At 37.5% G+C, this 16,221-nt stretch overlaps 2 protein-coding genes across 2 annotated transcripts; one reads left to right on the forward strand and one right to left on the reverse strand.

Moving 5' to 3' along the window:
• The first annotated feature begins 7,338 nt into the window (after positions 1 to 7,338).
• LOC137727364 (uncharacterized) lies at positions 7,339 to 9,305 on the forward strand. The gene is made up of 2 exons (XM_068466237.2): positions 7,339 to 8,129; positions 8,511 to 9,305. Exons 1-2 carry the CDS (start codon positions 7,517 to 7,519, stop codon positions 8,912 to 8,914), a joined length of 1,017 nt encoding a protein of 338 aa, XP_068322338.2. The 5' UTR covers positions 7,339 to 7,516; the 3' UTR covers positions 8,915 to 9,305.
• A 1,652-nt stretch (positions 9,306 to 10,957) lies between these two features.
• LOC137727991 (uncharacterized) lies at positions 10,958 to 16,197 on the reverse strand. The gene is made up of 5 exons (XM_068466858.2): positions 14,110 to 16,197; positions 13,292 to 13,476; positions 13,044 to 13,214; positions 11,897 to 12,349; positions 10,958 to 11,744 (listed from the first exon to the last, which is right to left on the reverse strand). The coding sequence occupies exons 1-5, from the start codon at positions 15,611 to 15,613 to the stop codon at positions 11,295 to 11,297; spliced, it is 2,763 nt and encodes a 920-aa protein (XP_068322959.2). The 5' UTR covers positions 15,614 to 16,197; the 3' UTR covers positions 10,958 to 11,294.
• Positions 16,198 to 16,221: the final 24 nt, after the last annotated feature.

Consider the following 16,221-nt stretch of genomic DNA (forward strand, 5'->3'; position numbering starts at 1 on the left):
CCATGCATCTTTATTATTAATTTAATTAACTACCTTCATTATCCTTAATTTATTTATTTAACTAATTTAATCTAACAATGACTAGCACAATCCCATAATCTGGCAATGGCCCCTCTGCACTTTCTAGGCAAAGTGTGACTCGAGTCCACCGTTCGTTCGGAGATTATAAATAATCAAGGATAAACTAAATTTTGCACTCTTATATGTTTGTTTAATTTTAAATTCATAAGTCTTTTAACTTTTTTAATTTTATACAACGACTCACAATTTTGTAACAATATCATAAAATCGTTACAAAATTTGTTAAATTGATCGTTAAGTGATACCATGTATTAACATTTAACAACTGTTAAGTATCCCCAAATTTACCAAAAAAATTATCCCCTTAAACTGGGGTCCACACTTTTTCCATATCGTATGCATGTAATTAATTATGGTGCATATGTATGACGTCTACAGTCTACACCATTTTTTCTTCCATTGAGAAATATAATATATATATATATATGTATATACATATTATATGCATGCAGTTGGGGGCAGTTGGATAAAGTTTAGGTGGAAAAAAGATGAACGCGCGTAGTTAAGTTTACGCTTCACACATAGAAGTTGGCCATTCGGTGAAATCGTATGCATGCAAAGATTTTGCAATCCGGACAATTATTTCAGGACCACAAAAAAAGGTGCATTGCGAAAAAAATGCTGTCAATTATTTCAGGTCCGCAAAGATTAAGACCAACAGATTTACCTGAAATCAAAGGACCACAGACCAATTGACTTATCCTCTGTCTATCCATATATGCAGCTTAATTGACAAGTTAACTGTCGTATATTTATTTATCAACTATATTTGTGTGACGTATATATTAACTACCTCTCAAGTCTCAACGAACAATAAACTGCCATTTGGGTCAAGGTTTGTCCCATTTGTTTCTGTTATCCGTTTTTCCATGGATGGTCGGTTTGGCTGTATAAAGTAGAAAGCAACCCACCAAACCATGCAAAATGTTATCTCAAGTCTTGCTCGTCGACAACAACTTCACAAGCATATATCATAATACGCAGTTTCTATCCCATTAGGTTAAGTATTTTCCCTCCATTCAAAGTCAGTACTCGAGTCTCGATCACTTTCATCATCTGGGACCAGACAAATAAAACTACTGATCAGTGCTATCTGAGCTCACACGCATGCACCATCTCTCTGTCCCTCTTTGTTTCGCTGGTAATTGTATATTAACTGCCAATTTTTCTTACCTAATCTAATGGACCGATCATGCATATGTATACATCTTATAATGCCTTAAGATTTCCAAGGTTTAACCAAGGCTTAGCTTAGGAACTCAGTACTCGTCGTATTTGGTTTGGTATTGCTACCGCACATGACTTTAAAAGTCATGATGATATTACTGATGAACGTCTTTATCAGAATATCTTTCCTTCTCATTTCGAGCAATTGGCAATAATTTTTTTGTATCTATTGGTGCATGATCCTTTACATGTAAGACTTATAGTCATGCAATTTGGGATCCTCATTTTGGTACAATACGTATACACACTATATTTTTACATAGAAGTTTTTAACCATAAGATTAATGTAGTCTTTGAAGCAGCTAAATTATTCACAGTACTCTGAAAGGACCTACACAGAAAAATATTCCGACTTTGGGTTACAGCTAGTTATCCATAAAAAGGGAAGCTATTGAGTATTGACAACTTGCATGACATATTGCCACACCTATTATGAAACAAGGGAATATTTTTATGAGTATCAGAACTATAAATTATGTAACGTATAATTTCACATATTATAATAGAAATGAAAGACATGGTCAATAATGAAATACAAATCCACACATCAATATTTAATAGAATAATATCACGTCACCCCCGGATACATAAAAAATTTGCTGATAAAAGAACGACTTATTTCATGGGTCTTCGGAGGAGTTTCCTGGATAGTCTGGTAGCTCTAGAAGCAGGCATCAATTAAGTGCCTTATCCTCCATTTATTTAATTTGGACTTTTTCTACGCAAAAGAACACTAGTTAATAAAGATGCAATTAGTCTACTCTTAGTTCACATTTCACTTGGCCGGTGGAGATAAATTTGGAGATTACATGGAGAAACTGTGTTAATTGAGAGATTTATAAGTTTAGCAATGTTCACATCGATATGTGGTGTTACGTACTAATTCACATGTGTGCATAAAATTCACATGAGTGCATAAAAATGTTGATATACTATAACATATATCCTAGAATTTAATGGTTTGATAATATTATGTAATCGTCAACAGTTGCACTGAAAAATTATCTCATGTCGATTCCTTTTATTGGAGTGCACGCATTATACACGATATATGTCTGTACTAATACACAACCTCGATGCATATGGACGGTTTAATGGATTGCATGAATGTGACGTCTACAGTCTACATTTTTTTGGGAGTATTTTTTTAGGCTTTTTACTTGTCAAAGACTGTAGTTGGCCATTTGGTGAAATCGCATGCATGAAGATTTTTTCTGTGCAATTTGGGTGATTTGAGGTCCACAAAAAAGTAGTGTCACGATTAATACTAGAAGTTCCACCTGAAACTAAAGCACACCGACCACCAATTGACTGACCTTCTGTTTCTCTCTCTCTCTCTCTCTCTCTCTCTCTCTCTCTCTCTCTCTCTATACATATATATATATATATATATATATATATATATATATATATATATATATATATGGATCGCTTAACTGACAAGCTAACTTCCAACTTGCATATTTAATTACCATGTAAATACCTGTCATTTGACGTCGAAAATGCTAATTACGTCTCAGCGAACAATTGACTAATCTTTTGCTTGCCCATTTGTTTATCTGTTAATTTATCTGCAGTAATCTAATTTCGGTTATCCTTTTTTCACTGATGGTCGGTTGGGAATTATGGTAGTATCATTACAAATGCTATATATGGGCCAAATTGAACGCTAAATGTGGATATTATTATTTATATTTGAGTAATATTGATCTTCTTCAACACTTCAAATATTTGTCAGTCGTCAAATGTCTACACAAACTACCCATATCTTCATACATATCGGGTCAGTCCTCAGATGTCTACACAAAATAACCATATATTTAGTTGAGATGTCAAGCACCAACCACCTCAGTACCTCTTTGCTTCTATGTTAAATTATTAATTAGTTATCATTTTCAGAAAAGACTTACACTCTCAGATCTCACCATGACGCCTATCAATGATATAATGCTATGTAGAAAAGATATATAAAACATATGGCACAATATCATAAACATGACGGTTGGCACTCCGAAGGTATAGGAAAGTCTCTCTCATCACTTTCTTCTCCTAAACTAATGATAAACTGCTAAGACCATCTCCAAAGAAGATGTGAAATTTTAAACATAAAATTTAAATTTGACAGCTTATGTGGTACTTTGATATTTTTTAAAATTTTGCTCTCCACCCGATATGTTAAATTTTAAACATAATTAAAAATTTATATTTATTTTCTTTGCATTGGTAATGAAAGGAAATGAATTAGAAGGTATAAAAAAAAATATGTAAACAATGCATGAAATTAAATTAAAAGCCAATGCCTTAAACCAATAAAAAAAATTAATAAAAAGTGTTTAATAGTTAATTAAAAAAAATTTGAAGCTGATGTCAAATTTGAAGGTGATGTCAAATTTGGCTTCTCGGTTGGAAAACATTGATGCTGTTTTTTTTACCGTTATTGTTAATTTTGACATTTTTACATTTCCTTTAAAGATGCTCTAATATTGTATACCTTTTCCACTTCACATATATGCCATATGGAGCAGATTAAGTTCATCTCCAAGGATCAAATGGTTAAGATTCGTCAACATTATTCTAATCAAGTTGACCAAATAAATGGTCTTATTATCTTTCAGCCGTAGGATCCGGTGCCAAAAGGTCAAGGTTACGTGATTGGTTTAGAGGTACACTTTGTGAAAGCTACAAAACAAGTGCTGGCCGCCACTGGCCAGCTACTATGGAGGAGCGTCTCCGCCCCCATTGGACCAGCCTTCATGATCTTACTACGTCAAATAATGCTCTCAAGAATTCAAAGTAATGCGCGTATGCGCTTTACTGTAGTGGTGAAAAGTAATGACGTTTATGTACTTTGGTATGAGTTCGATCCTCATTGATTTACCTTCCTTAATAACTAACAATTTAATCTACTAACGCTACCGTTTGTCAAAAAACAAATTCAAAATAATGCTCTCATGATCTTAATCCATAAGTAACGGTCAAATAATGCTCTAAAGATTTCAAAATTATGCCTTCCAAGAATCTAAAATAATGCCTTCTACTTTTGATAAATACTACTAAACTTTCCTGTCACCTAAAGCCAGTCCTCTTTACCTTAATCCGAAAAAAGAAGATTGTGACCCCTTTCACACATAAATTGGGATCTAAACTAACAAAAGAGTTAAAAAGGTCATTTTCTTCGTAACTTCGGCGATTGTTCGTTCAGGTCTGAACACATCTGAGATGGAGTTGATGAACGGTGAAGAGTTGTTGAAAAAAGGCAATTGATGGTTCTGTTACCCATATTCGCCAACAAGTTAATAAAGTAATTGATTGTCTGATGCGATCCGGATCCCTTTCATCAAATCCACTCAATCAATGTTGAAAGTTGAAATTTGAGTGACAAGTTGTCCCACATCGGTGAGGGACAAAGTTTGCTATGGGCTTATATGGTTTTGGGTTACTCCCCATATAGCCAATTGGTTTTATGGTGGAACCTCAATTTTATCAAGATATCAGAGCAGGTTGTCCCTCATGTGAAAGCCCAAAGGCCACATGTGCTCACGCATCACCCAATTGTTGTCCACGTGTAGGCTTGAAAATCGGTCACACGTGCCGGGGTGTGTTGAAAGTTGAAATTTGAAAGACAAGTTGTCCCACATCGGTGAGGGACAAAGTTTGCTATGGGCTTATATGGTTTTGGGCTACTCCCCATATTGCCAATTGGTTTTATGGTGGAACCCCAATTTCATCAATCAATGAATCTGGATCCTTGAAATTTGATTCAATGGCTAAAAACAGGGGGCCCCTTTAAAATTTATAATAATTTTAGCCGTTTGATCAAATTTTAAGGGCTTAGATTCATTGATTGTGTGGATTTGGTAGAGGATCCCTTCCCGCTATTTTCTAATGTACAAATGTTATACTTAAACGGGAAAACTTACCTTTTAAATGATTAACTAATTTGAGATTAAAAACTTAAACATTAAGTTAAATGGTAATTCTGGGTATAAGGGACATGATGACTTGACGTCATCCTCACCTTCATGCAGCTTATCACCGGCAGTTTGCTTAGGGTTCCAAATTCAACAGTGGCAACTAAACACAAGGTTGAAGTGAAAGTCGTTGAGATTATTGAACGCAAATCTATGCATGAACCTATGCAAAGGGTTAAAAACTTAAAGTTGGTAGATAGCCTGGTTGTTGTAGGCCGTGGTCAATGAGAACTTATAATTGGTTAGATATCCTCAATGTAACCTGTATATAAGAAAGATAGAACATCATGCACAACGACGAAACAAACTGACTAGAAACTAAGGAGGGTGTAGTCAATTTGGATTTCACAGGATTTTAAAAGATTTTGTTAAGTGATAGATTTCAAAGGATTGTAGAATCCTTACAACTTTCAAATAGATTTTCAAGCATTCTTATGGATTTTGATTAAAGATTTGAATGGATTTTGAGAGATTTCTTGTTATTTAAAGAATTATTTTTAAAATAGAAAATAAAGATTAAAAATAAATAAAAAAACTTGAAAAAAAAAATTTAAGAACTTTACCTAGTTCTCACTATAAATAGGTTCACTCCTATGTAAATAGGAAAACAATCTCAGCATTAGCAATGAATAAGTAGATTACCTCATCAAGGAGGGATGCAATGGATAATTAGCTTGATTTGCCTTTACGTGTTATACACCTCCAAAAAGAGAGAGAATCTCAGTTGCAAAGTGGAGAAAGAAAGAAAGCTCGATTGCATAGTGGAAATTATTACCCTATTCCATTGAAATTATTTGATTTTCCTTTGTCCATTTATTGAAAAAGAGAGAAAGAATCTCGGTTGCAGAGTGGATAATTAGCAGGTACGATCAAATATTTTCAATGAAATGGGAAGAGAGTAAGAAAGAAAGCTCGGTTGTAGAGTGGAGAGAGAGAGAGAGAGAGAGAGAGAAATCGAAGGGGGTTAGAAAGAAATCCTAGGGGTAGATGTAAGATTCTTTAGTCTTTTTTAAGCTTACCATTTCTTCTCAAATCCTACAGAGTCACTCATTTAATGAAATCCTTCAAAATCTATAAAAATTTTAATAGATATAGATTTGCACAGACTCAATAAAAATCCTTTAAAATCCTAGTTGACTACATCAGGATTCTAAAATCCTTTAAAATCCACCTGTATTTGAATGAACTCTCTTAAATTCTTGTAAAATCCTAATTAACTACACTTGGATTCTAAAATCTTTTAAAATCCTTTAAAATCTATCTAAATTCTTATTTAACTACACCCCTAAGCTCTTGAAAAGAAAATTAGAGAGAAAAGAAGTGGTTGAGTTTCGTGTGAAATGGAAACTCAACTTGCCAAATTACCACCATGTAATGCCCACGCTGGCACGCTTAATTCGGAAGTGGCGGTGCCCCCATGTACACATGTTTAAACTTACAACCTATAAATATTTACAGCTTATCACTTTATCTCTAAATCATGATTACTACGCTTAATTAAGAAGTGGTCCACACATGTTTAAACTTAGACCCATAAATATTTACAGCTAATCACTTTATCTCTAGATCATGATTACTTAATTTGAAACGTGGGCCATTATGTGGAAGTGTATCATTTGTGTTCCAGTCACAACTAAAATTTTTTAAACAAATAGTGAGTTATGTGTGCTAAAAAATTAATAACTTAAAAAAAATAAGATTTCCCACCATAGTATACCACTTGTGCTCCCGTCACAACCAAAAATTTTTCCTCCAACAAGGCAACAAGAGTGGGTCATCCTTGCGCACCAAGTCAACAATCCACCGTCGATCGCTCCTTGTCTAAATCCGACGGCTCAAGTCCCATCACAAAATACGCGTCCTTCCTTCTCCTTCTCTATATAGTCCCCAATGCATTAATTCAGTCACTATCCATCGATCGCTCCTTGTCTAAATCCGACGGCTCAAGTCCCATCACAAAATACGCGTCCTTCCTTCTGCTTCACTATATATTCCCCATGCATTAATTCATCACAACCCATCGATCACTCCTCGTCTAAATCCGACGGCTCAAGTTCCATCACAAAATACGCGCCCCTCCCTCTCCTTCTCTATATATTCCCCATGCAGTAATTCAGTTTCTCTCAAACGACCACCTCTCAGTGCTCACATCTCCAGTTCTCACTCACTCTCACTCGTTCCCAAACAGTCACCAACTAATCAAAATTAAACTTGATTAAGATCTTACTTAATCAAAAATGTCTTGGTTAGCTTCTCTGAAGATCGTCCTGATTTCGAGCGGCTTTGTGGCGTGGGCTCTGGCCATGAAGATCTCCTTTCCGATGGCGGCGGAGTTCGTAGCCTCCAACTTTTCGGTCATGTGCTCCTCATTCCGATTCTTGCTCCGCCCTCCGTACCTCTACTTCCTCGTCAACGGCATCATCATCACCATCGCCGCTTCCTCCAGATTCGACGGCTACGGCAGGTCGCCTCAGCCGAAGCTTCAACCGGAGTCGGAGGTGAGCGTTTCGGAGCCAGCGCCGGTTTACGCGCCGATGTATCGAGAGCCGAAGGTTCATAAGCTGACGTCTGCGGTTGTGATCAAACCGGGGTCGGAGGCGGTTTACGAACCGAGGTATCGAGAGCCTGAGGTTGTTCATGAGTCGACGTCCGCGTTTGTGAGCAATGGCTACGTAGAAGAAGCAAAGCCTGAGGTGGCTCAGAATAAAGATGATCGCAAATACGAAGATAAGCTTGTGATCTGGCCGCCGAAGAGTATGGCGGAGTCCGATGAGATTGCTTTGCCCGTGAAGAGACCTCTAGTTTCGGCGAGATACAGTCACCGGAAACCGGCTAGATCCAGTCCTGAAGGTATTTTCATTTTCAATTTCATAACCCTAGTTTTATGTTTAAACAGTTTAAGATTGTTTTAATAAGAAGCACTTTTGCTAGCATAACAAAACTTTTATTGAAAATTCAAGTCCTTGTCATTTTCGAAGAAACTGATAAGTCCTTTTAGAATTTTAAAATATTTGTAATACTTCTTAACGCTTTTAGTTATTTAAAAACGAAAATGTTTGTGACTATCTGAAAAACATTTTCGAACATTTGTTATCAGGTAAACAAGAAACGGCATAAAAGTTTGGATAATGTCTAATAAGTCCTTTTATATATGATACGTTGAAAAGTAAAAGGTGCTCTAGCACAAAGGGGTAAAGTAGACATTTAACTTCTTACCGCCAAATTTCACAGGTGGGAGGCCTTTGAGAGTGGCGCAGCCAAAACAGTACGACACGCTGGAGAGCACGTGGAAGGCGATAACGGAAGGTCGGTCAAATACGTTGAGCAGGCGAATGGAGAAGTCCGAGACGTTCCATAACCGCGGCTGTCAGTTAAACGTTGACTTGACGTCGGCGGTGGACACGCCAGTGATGGCGAAGGAAGAGACGTTTAAGGACCGAAGCAACCAGAAACTGAGAGGTGCAGCCGCCGTGGATGGAAGTGGAGGGAGGCTGAGGAAAGAGCCGTCGCTGAGTCAGGACGAGTTGAACCGCCGAGCGGAAGAGTTCATAAACAAGTTCAATGAGGAAATGAGGCTGCAGAGACAAAAGTCTTTGAATCAGTACATGAAGATGGTCAACCCTGGAAGCCATTGATACACATATTTGCTCAAACTTTTTTCTTTTCCCCCTATAATTTAATAGGTTTTTTAAATAAAAAAAAAAAAGTATTTGATTGGAATTAATTTTAACCAAGAAAAGGAAAAAAAAAAAAAAAAAAAAGATGAACAAAATTACAATTAGGGTTTAATTAGGATTGTTTTTGTTTTTCGTCATGGGAAAGGGAAAGGGTAAGACATGTGGGTCTGTAAAGCAAGAAACCGTTTTATATTGTTCTTTCCTTTTCGTTCTTTTTGACTGTAAAGGAAAGTTAGAAATTTTAAAAGAGTGTACTTCATTGTAAGCTTTTTGTTATATCATGATTTGGTTCATTGTAAGCTTTTTGTTATATCATGATTTGGACTTCACTGAATGATTGAATTTGAAGTTTTTCTTAGGACAAGGCGATATTTACTTTTCATAAACAAATGATAGGGGTAATCCAACTCAAGAGTTGGTAAATGCTCTTCACCAATTGCGGATTTAGGAAATATTATTAGGGGGTCAATAAGAATAGCGTCTGAGCAAACATGTCGATTGATGTTAATAGTTTTTTAGCGAACATGTCAACAGATGCTAACATATGTTGAGTGAGTATATCGACAAATACCACTAACAACGCATACAAATGCATAAGGCTAGCAGCTACTCAACTATTGTACCCAGTGCCCATAGAGGCAATTCGTTGAGTCGTTGGAGGGCAGCTTTCAAGGGCATCTCAGATTTTCAGAGGGCTACACCCATCTCCTCTCTGGAGAATTTCTTAGCTTGAGGAGTCAACTGACCCACCTTGCTCAAAAGTAGATACGCCCCTATTCTTAACTAACTAAGCTACAAGATTCTTTAACGATTTCTTATGGTACTCTAGAATATCATACTCCAAGTTTTAGAAATAGTTAAATCTTTGATTAAAAGCATAAAAAGTAAAATCTAACAAATAAAAGTAAGCATCATAGAATTTATGCTCTAGACAAACAACACGTAATATCTTAGTCAACTGGTGTATCCAGAGCTTTCGGTATCCCGACACTTGTAAAAAACCCTACCCATGTAGGTGAATCATACCAGTATCACCGTATCATTATCTCTTATTTTAGGTCACCTAAAGAACTAGTCCGTAACTACGATTAGCGAGTAACTCATGGCTTTACATCTGTCCCAAGTCTAAATTATTTAGGCCCTAACCCCATAGTTTTCCAAAGTCCAAATCCATTCATAAAAAGACAGCTGCCGGCTGTCGGGGCTGACTTGACATGCCTGGCCACGACACCGATGGAAACCCACTTGAATCTTTGAGATAGAAATGATGCACCAAAAAGTATTCAAGATTCAACACCTCACCGTGGGAGGGGGAATTCTTAGTTGCTGACATCCGCGTACAGTATCAGACTCACCCGGCTGGGACAGGATTGGGGTTAGCCTGATGTGGTCCGGGTGTCTCATCTTAGAATTTCTTGTGATGTAAAATCACGTAGACAGAAGTAATAAGAATGTTACATCAGGGTCATCTCAAATGAAGAAGGCTAAAGGTCCAAAGGTCATAAAATGATTTGATTTGTTCAAAAACTCATATCCAACCGAAGATTGGACTATAATTCTATAAAACCCACCAAACTATTATGGGGTCTTTTGATATGGGTCCAAATTAACTAAAAATTAGACCTATTAAAAAGGTAGCTTATAAAATTGGACATAGTTCAAATTTTCTCAACTATTATTTGGCCAAATGGGCATCAGGATGGCCATATGCAACCCACCTCTTAGCCCATTTTTTGGAGCTCAGCCCCTTAGTTGCAACAATTGATTCAAATTTAACAATATTTGAAAACATCCAAAAAAAGTAATTCTATTAAATTAACTAACAAATTTAAATTATATCCTTAAAACTAATAAATTATTGAAGGAGCTATACTTAACATTTTCAGTTGGAAATTTTATATGACTATAGCCTAATATTGTTCATTTAAAAATAATTTTTACAGGTCTATAATTTTGAACGGGGCTATATTTAGCCATTTCGGTTGGAGATGGCCCAAGAAAGAATAGAACAGGAGAGTTTTTAAATTGATAAAGCAGCCAGCCTTTTCAATTTGTACTCAGGTACATCAAAAGATCAAGAGAGTGTAAGGTTATGCTAAATACTTCTTTCAAGCAAACCTCTTTCGAGAGATGCAAACAAGTCGTCTCTTTCCTTTTTTTTTGTTTTTGGGTTCTCAAGTCGTCTATTTCGGATTCGATCACTCAGGAACACTGAGCAAGCGAACCGAGAGATGCAGCTATTTTCTTAAAATATACAGGTCCAGATGCAATGGCAAAGGGGAGAAAAAGAAACCTGAATACGGTGTTGGTGAACATACGCGTCAAAACTGCTAGTAAATCAGGCACCTCGTTTTAGCCTTTTTATTCTCTCAAGGGCACCAAGGCGGCTGTCGTTGTCCTTGGTATCAGCATCTCCGCCCTCATCTTTTTCGGCCTCCTTTCTCTTGTTAGCCAACTCTCCAAAAACAGCATCCGGGACCTCCTTCTGTGCAATTTGAATTTCAACCCTTTCATCATCTTCTGAATCGTTTTCTTCTGGTAGCTCAATGTCTTCAGGATTTGTAGCAACTTTGATCCCTCCGTCAGTCTGTTGAATTGCTCCTGCACTCACAAAGCCTATTCTACTGCTATCTTTAGTGGTAGTATCGTTGGCCACAGGTGCCAACTGCCTCTCTAGGGCAGCCATTTCATCTTCGGGGACTCCAGCCTGTTTCAGCTGGTCTTTTGCCTCGTCTATGTACAGCTTCTGATCCTTTTGCATCATATACTCAGGTAGAATAAAGTGGGTCTGAAGAAAGAAAAAAAATGGGAATTTAAATGAGCAATTCAGGAACTATTTCACTGAGACCCTAATAAAACACCTACCTAATTTGCTGGAGAAAAAAAAATGAAGGTACTAAACGTTTTAGACAAAAACAGATATAGAACTAATGAGCTTACCTGGCTATAGCTTGCAGAAACACTTCGTTTAATTCGAAGCATCTCTCGAAAGGTATCTTCATTTCCATGTTGCACCTCAAACTCATGCCATTTGTTCCAGAAGTCCACATCAGATCGTGGATCTGAAAACTGTGAAGCATATGTATACACTGCCCGAGCACGATCGATTTCTCCCAAACTCTTCTCAAGCTCAGCAAACTTTAAACACATTGTCTTTACATCTTTGTCTGGAAGACCAGAGTCTATGGCCTGCTGGTATATTTCCCTCGTCTTCGGGACGCCAAATATCTCTGTAGCACGAGCAATGTAGATTTCATACATGCCCAGTTTCTCATGGTTTGGAACAGCCTTAGTTGCTTCATCATAGACCTTCATTGCCCGCTTTGATAGACCATAATCCTCCTCCAGCTTTGCATATTGAAGATACAAAGGTTTCTTCGAATCGGCAGGAGCCTGATAGACCATGTTAAGCTTAGTATAAGATAAATAACAACCAAAATGGCAACATTCTAGCATATTGAACTCAAACCTGAAATGATTTCAAAAAATACGAAACCCACACAAATTTATACACACAAACAGAGTGGTGACATACAGACCACCTGTAAACCAGTGGGAGAACTCTTGAAACGAAAAACATAAAGGCTCCGTGCAATCAATTGTGAGAAACTTTGACAGCTGGACCAAGAGGAGGTCCTTACGCACTTCAAAAGCAACTTGGGTAATAATATTCATGTTATATTCCATTCACTAGATGACAGAGTGCACATATATAATCACAGTAAGTAAGAAGACACCAAGATGCAGGCCCCCATTGATAGTCAATGAAAAGTAAACCACATGCAGACATAAAAAATAAAAAAAAAGAATATAATACATCAAAATAAATTAACCTTAATTATAACTCAATGGCTTGTCGAGTTTCACTTTAAAAAATGGATAGTATGACACAAGAACGATATGATAAGACAGAATCTATAAAAATGAACCATATGATTGCTAATCAGATATGAACACAATCATTACCAAAGTAAAAAATGTTGAAAAGGAATGCGACATAAAAAAATTTAGTGCTTTAAAATTACCACAGTAACTTATATATCCAGAGTATTCCAGACTAAAGTCTAAAGGGATAGAAGGCCTGTACCGCTTGAACAGCCTCCTCAAATAGCTCTCTTGCGCGTTCCAGTTCTTTCTTCCCATATCTCTTTACAAATTTGGAAAGATATGTAATCCATATGTCTTTGACATGTGGATACTTGAATATCTTAGTACCTTTTTGATAAACCTTGAATGCATCTTCAAAGTATTTATGCTCCTGTGCAGTCAAATTATAAACATAAGATACTTAAAAGTGAATTTGCCAAGAAAAGAGCAACAGGTGTAATGCCATACCTCAAGAAGCGATGCATAATTGATTATGATCTGCGGTGTAGCTATTTTCAAATCCAATATCCTCTCGTAAACAGCTCGAGTGGACTCTAATTTACCCAGGCTCTCCTCCAAGTCTACATAAAATGCCCAAATTCTCAAGCATTTATGCAGCTTCATCTGAACCGGCGCATTCCCATCAGCAGCCACTGCAAGAGCACAAGCCAAGAGTCCAAAGTTTAGTTATGGCTCCCACATAACCCATATGACTAACCTAACTATTTAACTTCCTTTTCTTTTCAACAATTAAAATAAAAAATAATAATAGAAAGGTCACAACTCGATGGATGGGGGCTGTTACAAACCAAAAGACTAGTGCACACACAGGATCAAACCAAACACCCAAAAAAAAAAAAAAAGCGCAAAATAAGAATGGAAAAGAAAAAAGACAAGAACATGGAAACTGAATAGGGCATAGAGGCATATTTCTTTTAATATAATTACATTTGCGAAGGCGCTAGGAAGTCCGGCAGAATTATAGTTCTTGAAAACGGTATTTGGAATAACAATAATAATAATAATAGAGACAATGCCAAATAAATCAAATCGAATCAAGGCAATCTTCAAATTGGAAACAAAATTCTGGTTACAAAATAGATACAAAATTAAGCAGCATAAGAGGTACAGGCAAGATACCAGGTGTAGGATATTTCAGGAATTGTATCTATGTTTGAGATTTATTGAAACAGAATAATAAGTGAATAAAAAGCTCTCTAAAGTTTTTTTATGAACTTCCAACACATAGAAAATTATCCAACAAACCAAAGAAGGATGAACATTACCTCTTCGTTTCACCTCAACAGATGGCTCTGCAGTAGCCCGCCTCATCAGTTCCAGTGCTCCCTTGAAATTCTTATGCCTCAGTTCCATTTCTGCCCACTCACACCAAAGACTAGCCAAATTATCCACGGTCTTGTAATTCACCTGCACTGCTTTATCAAAAATCACTCTGGCATTGACAATATCATTGTGGTTCTCGTACAACTTAGCAAAAGCAACCCACAATGTGTGAGGCTTCCCAACTGCTTTCATTGGATCAATTGTCCTCACAGCTTCAGTGTATGTAAGTATCTGCTTCGTGGGATTGCCCTCGTATAGCTTCACTCTCCGGTGCCACTGCTCTACATTATGAGGATTTTGTCGTAAAAGAACACTATTTGCCAGTATAGGTCTTCTATCCATGAGATGGTCCAATCGAGCTAATCTCAAATCTACATCCTTATCATCATGTAGCCAAAACCCATCAAGCATTTTCTTCTCAAGCTCAGCCACAGACAAGTTAATGTCCAATCGAAGATCTTCTTCCTCCTCATTTCTATCCTCTGCCACCACATTTTCTTTGTCCTCCTCATCATCACTCAAATCAGCAGTTTCCATCTTATGAGCAAGCACAATCTCTTCAAAATGAGCATACGAATCAAAAATCACACTAAAATCTCTCACCGTTACCACAGTAGTCATACCTTCCTCAAATATATCCCTCGCCTTCTCGTGCAAATTCCTCCTAATGTAATAGTCCGCAAGAGAGGTCCACAACCGCCCCACCTCGTCCGTAAACTTCCTAATCCCACCTCTAATTATAGCGTCTACATTGAGGCCTGAAACCTCAGTGGCATGCTTAGTAAGCAAATCACACAATTCCAACCACAGCCTATGTTTCGTTTTCCCCTTTATTGAGTAAAACTTATCATCATTCAACACCGAAGCAAGCCTCTCGGCAGCCTCTTGCCAAAGACTAGAATTAATCAAGAACTCGATGAAATCTTCAATATGGGTAGGGTCATATTTCAAATACCTGCGATAAACCCGAAGCGAGGTCTCGATTGGGATGCCCTTTTGGCTCACAAACATCAGGTAGGGCTCCCAAATGCGGTCGTGCTGCGTCACAGGAAGTGCACACAGCGCTCTGTCGAAGGTCCGGCGGGTCTTGGTGACCAATTTCTGCTCCGTCAGAGTCTGCAAGTACATAATCCAAATCCTGGGCATCTTGTGCATCGTCACCAGAGCTCGTTCAAACGTGTTAATTAGGGTTTCGTACTGCGAGTGAGTGATGGGCAAGTTCCGAACGAGCTCGAGCCGTTCGCGGAGGTAAGCGTACCAGAGCTTGTAGCTTCCGGGTAGAGCCTTGAGGGCTCGCTCGTAGATTATGAAGCGCTTTTTGAACGGAGATTCGGCTCGAGCGATCAGGTAGCGCCACCATAGCTTCAGGCTGAAGGGGTTGCGGAGAAGCTCCTCTTCGTATAGGAGGTCGTCTTGCGATGGGTACAACTCCTGAGAAATCGCCATGGGGGAGTGAATTGGCAGAGGTAGGAGTTGGTAATGCCTGGAAAACCCCTAAACCCTACCGAAACAATGCCGGGAAGTTCGAATTTTTGGGGATTTTGAAGTTTCAATGTTGCATGGACTGGGATTTTGGGGTTGGATAAAACCCTAAATGTATCAAATTGTGTGAGGGTTGAAAACCGCGAACAGATCGGAATCTTTTTGTAACCAGGTATCGGAAATTTTTTATCTAATTCACGTCACTAAATACACATTTTAACAAGAACAGTTTGCTTAAAATGGACGGACGAGATAAAATCTTTGGTTTAACTTGCAACCGGGTCTAAATTAAAAGCGTTAGGGTTTCAAAATGAAAGTGGAAGTGCTTTTAACTCTTCAAAAACATATCCAAACAAGTTTTCTTATGTAAAATTTATCGGTATTTATAATCAATAGACTTCGTCGAAGAATTTGTTAAAAATTTAAGTTTTTCATGAAAAAATCTGGAAGTGTTTTATGAAGGGGTATCTGACAATTGCTTTTTTAAAAAGTGCTTATGTGAGTCGAAAACGCTATTCGTTAATAGAAAGCACTTTTTTTTCCGACATAGAAGTTTCAAAAGAAGCCCTTGT

The sequence above is a fragment of the Pyrus communis genome, chromosome 10 (genome assembly GCF_041283825.1).
Source record: "Pyrus communis isolate YQ-2024b chromosome 10, ASM4128382v1, whole genome shotgun sequence".
Taxonomy (NCBI): Eukaryota; Viridiplantae; Streptophyta; class Magnoliopsida; order Rosales; family Rosaceae; genus Pyrus; species Pyrus communis.